At 56.2% G+C, this 15,706-nt stretch overlaps 1 protein-coding gene across 1 annotated transcript in view; it reads left to right on the forward strand.

The window, feature by feature from the left end:
- Nucleotides 1-987: 987 nt before the first annotated feature.
- The window catches only part of SHISA6 (shisa family member 6), a 133,378-nt gene continuing 118,659 nt past the window's right edge, over nt 988-15,706 (forward strand). Inside the window, exons 1-2 of the mRNA XM_021542398.3 lie at nt 988-1,667; nt 13,523-13,683. Coding sequence (XP_021398073.3) covers nt 988-1,667; nt 13,523-13,683 — 841 coding nt within the window. The remainder of the gene's footprint in view (nt 1,668-13,522; nt 13,684-15,706) is intronic.

Here is a 15,706-nt window from a genome sequence, read left to right on the forward strand (position 1 = left end):
TGCCTCCACGCCGAGCACATCAGGGAGCAGAACTGGGACTCAGCCACCACAGGTTTGTTCCCTGCCAGGACCACACCCCCGGGGACAGGCACAGGGACCTCACTCCACACAAACCTTTAGGGACCACACCGCCGGGGACAGGCACAGTGGCACTCACCGCATCCCTGCCAGGAGCACATCCCTGGGACAGGTCCTGTGGGCACTCACCGCATCCCTGCCAGGAGCACATCCCCGGGGACAGGCACAGTGGCACTCACCGCATCTCTGCCAGGACCATATCCCCGGGGACAGGCACAGTGGCACTCACCGCATCCCTGCCAGGAGCACATCCCGGGAGACCCGCGCGAGGTGCGCACCCCACACACCCCTACACGCACCCCCCGCCCCGGGCCCCTTCCCCGCGCCCCTCCGGATCCCCCCGAGCTGCGGCGCCGCCCCGGCCCCGGCCGGGCGGGCGGGCGGCGGTGCCGGGGTGCCGGCGGAGCGGCGCGGCTCGGCGCGGTCCCGGTGATGTCAGGAGCGGCCCGGCAGCGGTGGGCGGTCCTTCCCCGGCTCCCGGCTGGGCTCGGCGCCCGCCCCTGCTCCGCGCCCGGCTCGGCGCCGCTGCGCTCCGCCCCCGGCTGGGCTGGGAGCGCGGGCAGCCCCGCGGCCCCGCTGCAGTCCCGCTCCGGCATGGTAAGGCCGTGGGCACGGGCCGGGCGGGCGGGGGCGGGCCGGGCTGCCCGGGGCGCGGCGCGCTCTCACCCTCTCCCCGTCTCTCGCAGCGCCTCTCCGGAGCAGCGCCGGGACCCCGCCGCCCGCAGCCGCGCTCCGCCGGGCTCCGCCGCTCGCCGCGCTCCGGCATGAAGCGCCCGGCGCCGGGCGGCCGCCGCTGAGCCGCCGGCGGGACCCCCGGCCGAGCCCCCCGCCCGCCCCGCTCCATGGGGCAGCGCCGCGGCCGCTGAGCGCCCAGCCCGGCCCCGCGCCCCCCGCGCCTCGCCCCTCGCCATGGGGCCGCGGCACCTGCTGCTGCCGCTGCTCCTGCTCTCGCTGCAGCTCCTGGCGCTGCTGCTGCTGCCGCCGCCCGCGCAGGCGGCCGGGCCCCCCCGCGCCAAGGGCAACCGGACCCAGGGCGCGGCGGCGCCGCGGCGGACCCCCAGGCCGGGCAAGGAGCTCCTGAACCAGACGCTGGCGGGCCCGGGGGCCGCCGCCCCCACGGCGCCGCCCGGGCGCGGCAAGGGCGCGGGGGGCGGCAAGGCAGCGCCCGGCGGCGGCGGCGGGGGCTCGGCCCCGGCCCACGAGACGTGCTGGGGGTACTACGACGTGAGCGGGCAGTGGGACAAGGAGTTCGAGTGCAACAACAGCCTCACGGGCTTCCGCTACTGCTGCGGCACCTGCTTCTACCGCTTCTGCTGCAACAAGCGCGCCGAGAAGCTCAACCAGAGCCTGTGCCGCAACTACAAGAGCCCCGAGTGGGCCCACCCCACCACGGCCAGCGGCGCCCTGCCCGCCGACGGCGGCGACGGCGGCGACGGGGACGCCAACAAGTACGACCCGGACAAGGACAGCACCAACGCCACCGTCTACATCTCGTGCGGGGCCATCGCCTTCGTGCTCATCGCCGGCGTCTTCGCCAAGGTGGCCTACGACAAGGCGCGGCGCCCGCCCCGGGAGATGAACATTCACAGGTGCGCTCCTTCCCCTGCTCCCCCTCGGCAGGGTGTCCTGGCGCGCTGCCCAGCCAAGGGGCCTCCTTTGGAGCCAAGGGCTCCCCGGCTGTGCAGTTTCCCGTTGCATGGCTCCTCCAGCAATGCCACCTTTGGACTTGCTGTCCAAGGGCTCCGTTTTCACACCTCTGCCCAGGGGTTCTCCTGCCGCGCTCTCTGCCCAAGGAGTCTCCCTGTGGGACACCCACTCGGGTCTCTGTGCTTTGCTCTGGCTCTCCAGGAGTTTCCCCTGCCAACCCTTCCGAGGGTTTCCCCGGTGCCATGACTCTCCGACGGCTGTGCCACCTGGCCGAACGATTTCCCATTGTTCTGCCGCGCCGAGGGGTCCTCCCTCGAGTCCTTTATCCAAGGATTTCCCCCTCTGCGAGGGCTGTCCAAGGGTTCCTCTTTGCACCATCCACCACAGCGCTTTCCCTTTCCATCCTCTGCCCAGGAGTTCCTCCTTCCCACGGTCCGAGCAGGGCCACCCGCACCCCTCTGGCCATCCCAGTGCCCACCCCTGCCCGTCCTGCTGCCCGGTGCCTCTTCTCCCGCGGCCGCGCTTGTGCTCTCCTGACCCCGCGTTCTCCCTCAGCACCGGCTCCGCGGACAGCTCCGGGACAGCTCCGGGACAGCTCCGGGATCATTCCCGGACAGCTCCCGGGTAATTCCCGGACAGCCCCGGGATCATTCCCGGACAGCCCCGGGACAGCTCCGGGATAATTCCCGAACAGCTCCCGGGTAATTCCCAGACAGCTCCGGGATAATTCCCGGACTGCTCCCGGATAATTCCCGGACTGTTCCCGGCCAGCTCCGCGCTGCCCAGACTCCGTCCCGGAGCTCCGTGCGCAGCCGCCCCCGGCACCCCCCGGCATTCCCCTCCTGCCCCCGGCACCCTCCTCTACATCCCAGAACGTCGCCCTTGCCCCTCGGCATCCCGGCACCCCTCTCCTGCCCCCAGAGCCTCCCTCTGCACCCCGGCACCCCCTTTTACCCCTCGGAGCTCCCTCCTGTTCTCCGGCACCCCGACACCCCCTCCTGCTCCCGGAATCTCCTCCAGCATCCCGGCTTGGCTCCTCTGCATCCCTCCTCCTTTCCCTGGGACCCCAACACATCCTTCCTGCCCCCTGGCACTCCCCTCCTGCCCCCTGGGATCTCGTACATCCCTTCTCCCCCTGGCATTCCCCTCCAGCCCCCGGGCTCCTCAGCAGCCCCCAGAACCCCCAGTTTGTCCTCCAAGCCTCCCCACAGCTCGCAGGGACAGCAGAGCCGCTCGGACCCCGCGGGCGCTGCCCTGCCCTGCCCTGCCCGGCCCGGCAGAAGTTTTTGGGGTGGATCGGAGCCCCCTGGCCGGCGCCTTCCCCGCGGGGGCTGCGTGGGGACAGAGCTCTGCCCATCCCCGTTTCCCCTGGCTCCCTCTCCACCCTCGGGAAGCTCTCCCATCCCTCCCTGCCGGCTGGAGAGGCGGCTCGGCTCGGCTCGCTGGAAGGACAGGAGCGCTCGGCGTGGCACAGAAAATCCTGCTCCAAAGCAAAGGCTCGGGCGGCTGTAGCAATCCTCCTTTTTAGCAATCCTCCTTTTTAGCAATCCTCCTTTTGGGCAGATGCGCGTTCTCTCTCAGTTCATATTTATTTTATGATGAAAAAGTCCCTCCAAATGATGAGTGCTGCTTGCGTGCCGCGAATCCGAGAGCTCCCTGTGTCTGAACATAAAAATTGGTGAGAGGCTTCTTTAGAAGAGCAGTGGTGAGCATCAGGGGGAAAGACCTTAACTCTAGCAGATAATGCCTCCTAAAAATTATTTTAATGAAGATTTTTAATCAGAACTCTTGAAATCATTGACCATGTTTTAAAGGCTGAACTTCAACCACAATCAACAGAAAGTGGGGGGAGAAATTTTAGTTTTTTACCTGGAAAAAAGAGATGGGTGACGCAGTTTTTATTTATTTGGAAAGATGTGTTTTATTTAGACTCCTCCCTGCAGTGAGGACAAACTGTGAGGCTGGTTTACATTTGCTGAGGGTCTGGCCCACATATTCCATTCCAAATCTCACCTGCCCCATGTCCCTGCAAGAACATAACTCCACAGTGTTAAAAACTACACACAGCTCGGGAGAGGCAAGGGTCCTGCAAGTGGCTTAGCCAGAAAATCGGCTTTTTTAAGTGTTCTGTTAATGATGGGATGGTTCCCCAGCTGCCCAGCTCTTCTGGCTTCAAGGCAACTTTGCCTGGGCCTTATCTTCACACTAAATTTGGAAATCTGGGTTGGATGTCCATATGTTACTTCTGCTCCAGCTCCAGCTCCAGCCTGCTGCAGGGTTGGATCCTTCACCCTTGGAAATCAGAGGCAGCGTTGCCAGACTTGTCTGGATTCTTCCTGATGTTTTCATTTCTTTGATGCTTGCTTTGCTTTATTTAGATAAGTTCTGGTGAAATGATTCACCTGTGTGTAGAAGTATGAATGGCAGATTGAGTGCTCGGGAAGCTTGACTTCCAGAGCATTTTAAGGAGTTGATTGACTTCTATAATATGGTAGCTGGTAAAAGATTACACCTTTCAGAGCTGTGTTACCTGAACCTGATCAACATCACACGAGGGTTTAAATATTTTGAAGTGCATCTCCTGCACCGGGCTGAACGCTCCGGGTGCTCGAAGCAGAATGTAAATACGAGGAGAGGAGTGGTTTGTCTTTGTCTCTGACAGCTGCTGGGGAGGAGCAGGGGAGGAGGAAAGCAGGTTGGGGTCAGATATTTCTGTCTGTTCGAGGTCAGCTGGAGTGAAGTGTGACACCCAGAATAATTCTGGGTAGTGCCGGCGGGTGCACCAAGCCTCAGTGTGCATCCTGTGGGAGGAGGAGAGCAGCAGCATGAGCACGGCTTGCTACAGGGGCTGGAAGGAGCCTCTGGGGCTCGTATCCCACAGGCAGGGAGGGAGAATCAGTCAGAACTTCCCTGCACTCCCCACCAGCAGCACCACACTGCAAATTTGACTTCCTTGTAAACGCCCACCGAGCAGTGTGGATGGCATCCCTCTGCTTATTGCTCGTCCAGCTTTTAAGAAAATCCTTATGAACTCGCTTGGAAAGAACATTTTGAGGGAGGCAGGGCTCACAGAACGTCTTCTGGTGGAAGGAGGCTTTACAAATTCCCAGCAGGGCTGCCAGCGTGCTGTGGAAGGAAGGGCTGGCTGTGCATGTGCAGCTCCGAGCTGGAACCAGCTCCTGTTTCCAGGCACTGCCACGTCCCTTTAAAGCAAGGCACTGCTGTGCTTCTGGGCTCACAATCACTCACACAGGCGTTTCCAACAGCAGTTAAGTGGAAGTGCTTTGAAAACCAGGAGCTGAAAGATTCCTATTGTACAGAAATCCTTGTAATGCTTTCAATTGAACTGATTTTTTCTTTTTTTCCTGGGCAATTATAGGATCTTTCAGCCTGGCCCTATAGAAGTGCCTCTTGCTTTGGGGGTTGCACAGGCAGAACTTTGCTGGGCTCCAGGTGGAAGCTGGGGCTGCTTTCTGACAGTTCCACCCAGCAGTGCTGCGTGTGCTGATGCTCTCTCCTGCATTGGTGAGGACAGGTTGTTTTCATCTCATTGCCAGGCTTGTTTTCTTCTCCTAAGCACTTCTTCAGTAAAATTTAAGAAGTATTTGAGTTGTTTTCAGTCTGGGGATGAGTATCATCTGGTCCTTTCCAAAGCTGGGTGAGTTTTTCCTGCAGCAAGAAGGGGTGACACAGAATGTTCTCATCCCGTGGCCATGCCTGCATCCCCTGCTAGAGAACACAAATAATTCACAGCTGTAGCACTGCTCCACGACCCCTGCTTAGCCTCAGCAGCAGCCACTGCACTCTGCTGAGCTGGGAGTGCACAGATTGGGACCTGGATTGAAATATCCCACGTGCATCCCTCTGGTCAGCTGAAGGCAGAGGGACACGGTGACAGAGCTGGCCCTGGGGCACTGCTGGGAGCCCAGCTGCTCTCCTGAAAGCAGCACTGGGATTTTCCCAGCAGCACTGGGATTTTCCCAGCAGCACAGGGGTTTTCCCCAGCATCACAGGGATATTCCCCAGCATCACAGGGATATTCCCCAGCAGCACTGGGATGTTCTCCAGCAGCACAGGGGTTTTCCCCAGCAGCACTGGGATTTTTCCCAGCAGCACAGGGATTTTTCCCAGCAGACCAGCTCTGTGTGCTGCTAAAAAACCTTATCTGGCCTTGCATGGAGCGTGGCTGAGGGGTGGGAAAGGGAGAAGGGAAACAGGCTCTGTGCTGTGCTTCACTTCACCCTCCTCCCACAGCATCTGTGCTGCTGCAAAGAGGGAAGAGATCTGTGCTGCTCTCCTCTCCAGCCTCTTTGCATCTCCTGCTCTGTGAGTGAGAACTGACAGCTTTTACAGAGGAACATCCTTTGCCCGTGTAGAGACCAGAGTCAAATTGTTCCACTCCTGTTTTTTTTTTTTTTTCTGCTCTGTGGCTCTGAATTCCAGCAGGGACCAGAGCAGTGGCTCTGTCTGCTCACAGATCCAAGGTCTGTGGGAGCCCAGGCTGCCTTGGAGCAGGGTTTGTGTTCCTGCAGCCCGGGGCTGGCTGAGGGGCTGCTGCAGGTGGGGAAGGTTGTGAGCAGTGCCTTTCTCCAGCCCTGCTCTTTGAGATGGGGATCACAGGCAGCTCCTTCAGCTCTGCTCTCTGCTGCTGGGGCCAAAGGATCAAACTCCACCGTCCCCAGGGCAGGGAGGGAGTGATGTGAACACTCCTGGGGAAACACATCAGTGGAAAGAGGCTGAAAGCAGGAACAGCATCCAAGAAAGAAAACCTCCTGCGGAGGTTTTCTTTCTTGGATGCTGTTCCTGCTTTCAGCCTCTTTCCACCAATGTGTTTTCATGCTCTGCCATTTTTCACTCCACTCAGACTCACTCGGGTGCCTTTCAGCTGCTCTTTGCCCTGCTTTGAGTTGTTTAATCCTGACGCTTTCTGAGTCTCTCCTCTGAAGTGCCCTGTCCCTCTCACAGGCACACAATACAGGTCAGACCGAGCTAGGAAAAGCCAAAAAAGGTGCAGCCATCAAATCCCAGCATCACAGAATGGATGGGGTTGGAAGGAGCCTTGAAGATCATCTCATTCCACCCCCTGCCATGGGCAGGGACAGCTTCCAGCTGGGACATCAGAGAAGTTGTTCTGTGTCAAACCATCCCTGCACCTGGCTGGCTTTGGGGTACCTCCTAAGCAGGGAGAACTCCTGGCTCTTGTCCTTTTGCAGGGTGAATTGTCCAGATGCAGACCCAAATCCAGGCCAGGTGTGTATCTGTGTGCCTGCACCTGTGCAAAACATTTTTCCTTTTGTTTCTCTTCCATGTGCTGGGAAAGCTCCAGTCTGGAGCTCTGGTCGTGGTTTGCAGTTTGATAATTGGGGTTTTCTTTGCTGTGTTTTCCTCTCTGAGTCCATTTTATGAAGAGATTGACTCTGTGGGAGCACAGAGGCTGCCTGGCCACTGCCTTCCTCTGGATGCTTCTGGGCTTCTCCTTTCCCTTTGAACTTCTCCTATTACGAGAGGCCAGGCTCAGAAATATGCTGCCTCCACCAAATCATCTCAGTGTCTCTAATTCCCATTTATTTGGCATTTTCCTGCTTGCTAATTAACTTTTTCTGTTAGTCCAACTCCGTCATGAGGTGTCGAGGGAATCCAGTGTAGCTCTGAACTTGATTCCTTTTAGTTTTGTAATGCCTTATATCCTTAAGTAGCAGTTGATCTCTGCGCCTTTGGAGATCAGATGCCTTTTTAAATTTCTGTTTCACATAAGATCTGGACTTTGTGGGGAAGAGGAGATCAGGACATGTGCTGCTTTCCTTTGCCCTCACGTGGGCTGGCTGTGCTTCCTCAGATCTGTGTGCACTGATGCTGGGAGGGCTCCGTGTTTATCTCCTTCCCCAGGTGGATAAACAGAATTCTTCCACAATCAACCCTGGGCTGTGCTTCAGCTCTCTCCACAACCTCCTTTGTTGTGAGGGCCCTTCAGAGAAAGTTCAGCTTTCCTCAGGGAGTTCAAAGCCCCGTTGCTGTGCTCGGAGCAGGGGATTTGGTGGAAAAGCAGAGCCCTGTGCCCGACCCTGCCCAGGCGCAGCCGCGTGAGCACCGGGTTCTGCGGCCGTGTTTGTGCCTGGGGGTCACAAACGGGAGCAGGACGAAGCTGGGCCAGCAGAGCATCATTCCCACAGCTGTCACACCCGGCAGGGCCTGCTGGCTTTGTTTGCTCTCCTTTCATGTGCCCTGTCCCTGTCCTGCACAGCTCCCCGCTCTCCCTGGCACCCCGATGCCTTTCCTGGGTGCCTCCCTTTCCAGGGAGCCCCCCCATTGCTGTGGGAAGAGAAGCACGGCTTCTCAGGCAGCTCCTGCCCTTGCTGAGGACACTCTGTGCTCAGGGTGACATCTCTCTGCAGAGAAACATCCCTTGGAAAGGTTCATTTTAAGCTTTTAATTACCAAATCTTTACATATCAGCTTTTGTTCTCCTCAGGGCTGCTGTGTTCAGAGGAACTGGTGTCACCCACTTTGAGCTCAGCCACTGCTGGAAGTTCTCTGCCCACGTCACAGCAATAGCCAGGGATTATTCTGTTTGGACACTGGTGTGAGGTGTGTGAAGTGGCTGCCTTTAGAGCCAGAGCTTCCCAAGTTCTTGCTGGCATTAAGATTTTTCTGGAGACATCTGATTTTTCCTGTGTGCCCTGGGCTGGCAGCCCCTGGAGTGTGGGAATGTCCAGCCCTGGGCACACAGGACCCGGCTGGCATCCCCTGGGATGTGGGAATGTCCCTGGAGTGTCCAGCCCTGGGCTGGCAGTCCCTGGAATGAGGGAATGTCCAGCCCTGGGCATGCAGAACCAAGCTGGCAGCCTCTGGAATGTGGGAATTTCCCAGGAGTGTCCAGCCCTGGGCACACAGGACCTGGAATGTGGGAATATCCAGCCCTGGGCACACAGGACCCAGCTGGCAGCCCCTGGAATGTGGGAATGCCCCAGGAGTGCCCAGCCCAGGGCATGGTCATTGTTTGGAGCTTCCCAGGCACCCAGGGGTGTGGGACAGGAGCCAGGCCATGACAAATGCACGGCTGCTCTCTGGGAGAGGCTGGTGTCCCAAGTGCTGTCCCTCGGAGAGAGCTGTCCCTTCCAGGTGAGCTGGCTCCAGGCTGGACAAATCCATCTCCTGCAACAACTGCCTCTTTCTTTCCCAGTTAGTAACAGAGCATAGGGGACTCTTCAGCCTGGCTTTTTTGGTAGGGAGATCCTGGCTGTGCTGAAGTGATTGGAGTTATGCCACCAGCTCCATCCCCACTCTGCTTTTGGCAGCTCCAGCTCAGGCAGGCACTGCTCTCTTCACTGGGCTCTGCCAGACCCATTTGGTCATTATCCTTCCATTCCTCCCCAAATTCGCAGGGGCTTGGAACAGGAAATTCTGTTTTTAAGGTCTACAGGTGAATCAGTGAAGCTTTGAGTGTGCACCACTGGAAAAGGGCAGCTCTGCCCTGTGCCCTTCCCGTGCAGCAGCCACAGCCCCTCAGCCCAACCTGGTTTCCCTCTGGCCACATCCCAGCCCTGGAGCTGTCCCCAAAGCTGCCCTGGCCTCAGCAGGAGGGACACCGTGCCCAGTCCAGAGTGTTAATTTAGAATAAGTGCTGGGAACCTGTGCACAGGGGGAAAGTGGGGCAATACCTTCCCAAAAAGGCTGTGGGGAGGACAGCAGTCCTGGTGGGAAACTCAGGGAGCAGAGTCAGGTTCTGGGCTGGGTTAGAGGGGCAGGATGAGCTGCAATGAGCTGGTCCCTCCCAGCCCTGCAGTTTCACCTTCTCCCTGGCTACAAAGCCACATTTTGGGATCAAAATCTGTCATTTCTCCTTCCAGCACCAGGCCCCAGCTGCTGGCCAGCCTTGCTTCCCCACTGCTTCAATCCACCCCCTCGATTCCTTTGGATTTACACCAAATCCTTTTGATTTTTCCATCTGAAAATTGATGTTCATCCCACTGGGTTCTTTCCAAAATTCGTGCAGAGTGCCACGAGAGCCATCCCAGGGAGCAGGACCTGGCCTGGGCTGTCCAGCCACGGGACACATCCGTGGGTTTCCCTCCCCCAGGCCAGAGCAGCCCCCGGGAGCAGCATCCCAGCTGGCACCCTGGGTTTGGCTGTGATGACGTGAGGGAAAGGTGTCACAAATCCTCGCCACAAATCCTTATCAGTGACACGCTCCAGCCAGGGAGCTTTGTGTTCCTCAGATAAGAGGTGTGTCGTCACAGGAAGGTTTTGGAGTGTCTCATATCCTTGTGCAGGTGATTAGGGGGCTGGTGACATCAGTGGCACTGATTGTGCCCAAACGGCTGCACACCCGGGATCCGGATATTCCAGTGGGTCTGTTCTGGAGCTCCGTGCTGGGCAGTGAGCCAGCTGGACCAAGCAATGTCACCAACCAAATCTGCCTCTTTGAAGTGGGACTGACCTTCCACGCCGTCAGGGCTCTGTGGAAATGCTCTGGATCCCACACAGCCCGTGACTGAATTGGCTCAGAAGGAGCCAGCTCCATCCCAGCTGGGCTTGCTGGTTTGTCCTGCCCCATTCCTAAAATCCCAGCTCCTCCAGCTCCCACCCTCTAGTAAAAAAACACTGCAAACCCCAGCTCAGGGAAGAAATGATGGTGTCTGCTCCAGAGCAGCAGGCTGAAGGATTGCTTTATTAAAATTATACTATATTACATTAATATACTATTTAAAGAGATGCTATCCTATTCTACATACTTACTTCTTACTTACCTAACTAACTGTCACTATTGGACATGAAATGTGTATACAGAAGTTTGGTAACTTTAAAAGAGAAAAGACCCAGTTTTATTTAAACATCTGGTATTTATAGGATTCCAAAGGTGACTGTGCCTTGGAGGGTGGAATTACCACCTCTCCAACCACAGTGGTTTAAAGATTAATCAACCATTTGTCTCTACTTATAAAGAAATATGTAAACTATTCTATTGATACATGAAATTTTGTGGGAACTCTGATTCTCAAATATGCAAACATTATCAGAAGGCTAAAGAAGATTTATAAGAACTTTAAAACTTTCAAAAGAACTATAAAAGAAAACACTTTTAAAAATTAGGGCAACATCTAACTAACTCGGACTCGTGACTCTGCTGAGAGCCCGAGCTGGATCCATTGGTCACTGACCCCAAACAACCTCACCAGATCCAACCCAGCCATCCCTGCAGGTGGACAATCTCCACACCACATTCCACATGGAATGTGGAATAATATCCTTCTCCTTTCCACATGGGGAGGACAAAGGAGCAGAGATAAAGATTGTTTTCTCCTCTCTCTGTGCAGTCCTGAGAGGCAGTACCGTGTCTCTGTCCAGGGAAGGTGAATGCCAGCCCACCCCAGCCTGTCCTCCCCGGCTGCCTCCATCAGAGCAGCTGGAATGAAGTGCTCTGGAGCTCTCCAGCCTGTTCAGTGTTCTCCCCAGCTCCTGGAGTGATGTGCTCCTGACACTCCGAGAGCCTTGGACGAGTGTTCCACACGAGCCCCAGCCACTGTGGGCCAGTAAATAACCGTGCTAAGGCAACGTGTGGGATTGAAAACCAGCCCTGAGAATGCTCATCTTGTGCTGAATGCACCTTGGAGATTCCTAGCAAGGGCTGGGCTCTGCCAGCCTGCTGTCCGTGACAAGTGGGATGGCTCCGGTGTGGGCTGGTGCCAAGCTGGCAGAGCTCACCCTCCCCATCCTCCCCAGGCAGCAGGGCTGGGGGCAGTGGGGAGGTTCTGGCCTGGAGAAGCCACCAGGATTGCCGGGGTGAATGATCCCCTCCTCCTGTGCTGTCACACAGGGCAGGAGCCTCAGGAGCAGCCTAGGGTCCTTGTTCTGCCACTCTTGTTCTCCGTGACCTTGGGCAAGGAGACAAAGTGACAAAAGTGTCCTGTAGCTTGGGGACCAGTGAGGGAGCACCCACAGCTCTGTGCCAGTCGTGGGGGAGGAATCCAGAAGCTTTGGGGCAGCACCAAACACCAGTTCCTTACCAAAACCCACTTCTTCACCCAATGCCATTTCCTTACCAAAACCCACTTCCTCACCCAATGCCAGTTCCTTACCAAACACCAGTTCCTGAACACCAGTTCCTCACCAAATACCAGTTCTTCACTAGAAATTAGTTCCTCATTACCAGTTCCTCACCAAACACCAATTCTGATTCACCAAACACCAGTTCTTCAACACCAGTTCCTCCCCAAACAGCAGTTCCTCACCAAAATCCACTTCCTCACCCAATGCCAATTCCTTACCAAACACCAGTTCTTCATTACCAGTTCTTCATCAAACGCCAATTCTTCACTAGAAACCAGTTCCTCATTACCAGTTCCTCCCCAGCACCAGTTCCTCCCTTCCCCAGGGGCAGACAGAAGGAGTCCTGGCCTGGCACAAGGCTCAGCACCCCTCTCCTGTGGTGCCACCTCCACCTCTCTCTGGCCTGGCCCAGCACAGCCTGTGCTCTCCTGTCCTTGCAAACAAAAATCCCTTCACCCCACCAGGATCAGTCTGTGTGCACACACGGATATCCATCCCCTGGTTGCTTATAGCCTCAGGTCTGCGCTTTCTACAACCAATAAATAATCAAAAAAAAGGGTAAAAATATCCTTATTCTCTACAGGCTGGCGCTGAACTAATGTGATCCTGCTCGGGAGCCTGTGAGATCCTCCAAGAGTTCCTTCTGTGGAGCACATTAGTATTGCAATCCATTATGCACAGGGACGGGAGTCTGGAGAGGAGATGATTTGGAAAATGGAACGGACCCAGGTCCCAAACTATTTCTCAGATGAAAGCCCAGAAATGTGGCATTTAAGGGATGCCAGTGGATATGAGCAAGGCCAGCATCCCTCTTGTTAATCTGCCATGAGGGGATGTCTCCTCCTGACATCTTCCCTGGGACCTGAGGTGACTCCAGACGTGTTCCCCATGCCAGGAGAAAAGAGCTTTTCCAGCTCCATCAGCCTTCAAGTGCCTCTGTCCCTCACAGCCCAAAGCCATCCCTTCCCTGCTTTTCCTTCAGGCCCAGCAGAGAACCCGGGGCTGCCCGAAGGAAATATTTCACTGTGTCCATGATATTCACAGAGTGGGGGAAAAAATCTTGGAGTATCCAAGGGGAAAGATTGGCTGCAGCTGGACTGGGTGACATTGCCTTTTCCTGGGAATGGCAGGGGGAACTCAGCCCTTAAAGCAATCCCTGATGAGCACAGAGCTCAAGGCAGGCTCAGAGCTGACACCAAGCCCTGGAGCTTGGTTAATCCATTTTTCTGGCTCGTGGTTCTCCTTTAAAAAACACTCCCAGCACTGCAGGGGTTTGAGCTGTGTGCAGGGATTTCAGGATGTGGGGCTCACACTCCTGCTCTGAGTTTTAAGGGACCTTGGCTTGGGCAGGGTGGTTTTGGTGTCACTTTGAGGAGGTGCCAGGGCTGGGGCTGGCAGTGGCTCCTGATGGGGCAGTGCTTTATGTGCCAGGAGCAGTTTGGCTGCTCTGGGAGATGACGGAGAGGTACCATAACCCTGAAGTGAATTAGAGAGAGCAGGTGAGATACCAAACAATAGCCAGGCGAGCCTGGAAATACCTGCAGCAGATACACAGAAAAACCAGAGCTTTTAAGCCATGTTTTTAAATTTTATTATTAGTGCTATCGTTGCTTTTTTTCTGTGTTTATGGTATGAACCCAGCTGCTTTGGATTCACCAGTACAAATACTGAATTCTATTCTGTTCTGTTCTGAATACTGAATTCTAGCTGCGTGAAAATACATTTCCCCCTTTCTTTTCCTGTCTCCCCAGGGCTCTGGCCGACATCCTAAGGCAGCAGGGACCAATCCCAATCGGACACTGTGAAAGAGAGACAATCTCGGCCATAGATACCTCCCCCAAAGAGAACACCCCCGTCAGGACCTCCTCCAAAAACCACTACACCCCCGTGCGCGCCGCCAAGAGCAACCCAGGTAAGTGCTGCTCCCTCAGAGCATCACCTGGGCCTCTGCAAAACCCAAATTTAGGCTGGCCAAGGGCTCCAGCAGGCAGCCAGGCAGAGCAGGGCTGGGCTGGTGGCTCCGTCAGCTTTCTGCCGAGCTCCCCTGGCCAGGCACTTTAAAAATCCACCTCAGCTGGGCTGTGAGTGCAGCTGGCAGCTGGGGAAGGTGCTGGGCTGTGTGTCTGCTGCTAAACTCCCCTGCTGCAGGCACACAGAGCTCCAAAAGCTCCAGAGGGCTGGGGCTGCCCTGCTCGAGCCCAGGGATGCTCTGGGACGTGCAGAGAGTGACCCCAGGGCAGCCCAGCAGCTCACAGAGCTGCTCCAGGAGCACTGGCCTGGGAATTGGGGCCCACAAAATGCATCTGTTGTCGTTTTTAGCTTCTTTTCATAAAAAAAAAAAAAAAAAAAAAAAAAAGGAATTTTTTTTGCCTTGATTTCCCCAGTGGCCCAGGGATTGCAACCTCTCCCCTGCAGACATTGTTCTGATTTACTTAATGCTCCATGGATGGGTAATTGTTGTTTCAGTGGGGTGTGGCAGCTTCTGTGGCACACAGTTTGTGTCCCTGGCACTGGGCTGTGTGTGGCACAGTTTGTGTCCCTGGGCTGTGTGTGGCACAGTTTGTGTCCCTGGGCTCTGTGTGGCACAGTTTGTGTCCCTGGCAGTGGGGCTGTGGCCCAGCCCCATCCCCAGATGTTCCAGCTGTGCAAAGCAGGTGAGCAGCACTGGCAGCAATGAGCCAGGGAGTGCCCAGGGGTGCTGAGCAGCCACCCAAGGGAGCAGAGGGCACCCAGGGCAGTGCGTGGACATCAGGGTGTAAAATCTGGGGAAAGAACAGCAAGAGCAGAGTTGTGGTGTTGTTCTGTGTGGTTGGAGCCTCCTGGAATTGCATGGTGGCACTCTGGGTATCGTGGCTGTCTGGACATGTGCTGTGACACGTCCCTGCCCTCGCAGGGAGGAATTCTTCCCTTAAATGTCCAGTGTGAATCTGCCCTCTTCCAGCTCAGGACCGTTACCTCTTGTCCTCTCACTCCACCCCTTGGAAACCATCTCTCTCCATCTTTCCTGTGGCTCCTTCAGGTCCTGGAAGGCCACACTGAGGTCACCCCAAAGCTTCACCTCTGCAGGCTGAGCACTCTCAGCTCTCCAGCCTGTGAATGTTCTGGAAGCCCTTCTGGCTTTCAAAATACTTGAAATATTTGAAGGCCTTTTGGAACCCGAATGCAGAGGGTCGGTTTTCTTTTCTCAGAATGTGGCAAAGCACCCAAAGGTGCACAGAGCTGGTGCCATGAGGGTGTTCTGAGTGCCCGAGGAGCAGAGGGGTGGCAGACATGCAGGGTCATCTCCTGGCTGTTCCCCAATCCAAGGAAAACCACAGACAAACCCAGGGAAGGCTTCGGCTGATCTAAGTCACTGTTCTGGCAAAGTGCTGGGTTTATTAAAACCTTATGGGTCAGGGGACTCAAATCCTGCCCCAGAGCTGGGACAGATCTCTGATCCTCCAGCACAGCACATTTCTGAAGTGTCCTGTGGGAATCCAGAGCATCCCTCTGGCTGCCCTGGGACCCTGGCAGGGGTCAGGAACCCCCTGGACAGAGCCCCCAGAGACACTGGCTGTGATCTCTGCCCATGGAAAAGAGTTTTCAGTCTTACAGGATGAATTACCGGCTCTGAGTGTTTGATAGAAGTAAGAATTAAGTGTGGCACGGGTGCAAAAGTAAAATTTTAGGATTCTAGATGAGGGGTCCAAAGGGGACAAGATGGAGGAAATTGGGTGTGCCTTGTCCTTTTTCTCCTTCTTCATGCCCTCCATGTCTCACTGTGGTGTTGGCATTTTTCTGTTGGTTCAGGCTGGGGACACACTGCCCAACGTAGGTGACAGATATTGGCACGTTCTTGTAAATCCAGCCCAGGGAGTTTCTGGTATTTAATGTTTGTCACATCCCACTGAGGGCAGAGCCCCACACGCTGCCCTGCAGGACAGAGCTGGGCAGAG

The sequence above is a fragment of the Lonchura striata genome, chromosome 19 (assembly GCF_046129695.1).
Source record: "Lonchura striata isolate bLonStr1 chromosome 19, bLonStr1.mat, whole genome shotgun sequence".
In the NCBI taxonomy this organism is placed as follows: domain Eukaryota; kingdom Metazoa; phylum Chordata; class Aves; order Passeriformes; family Estrildidae; genus Lonchura; species Lonchura striata.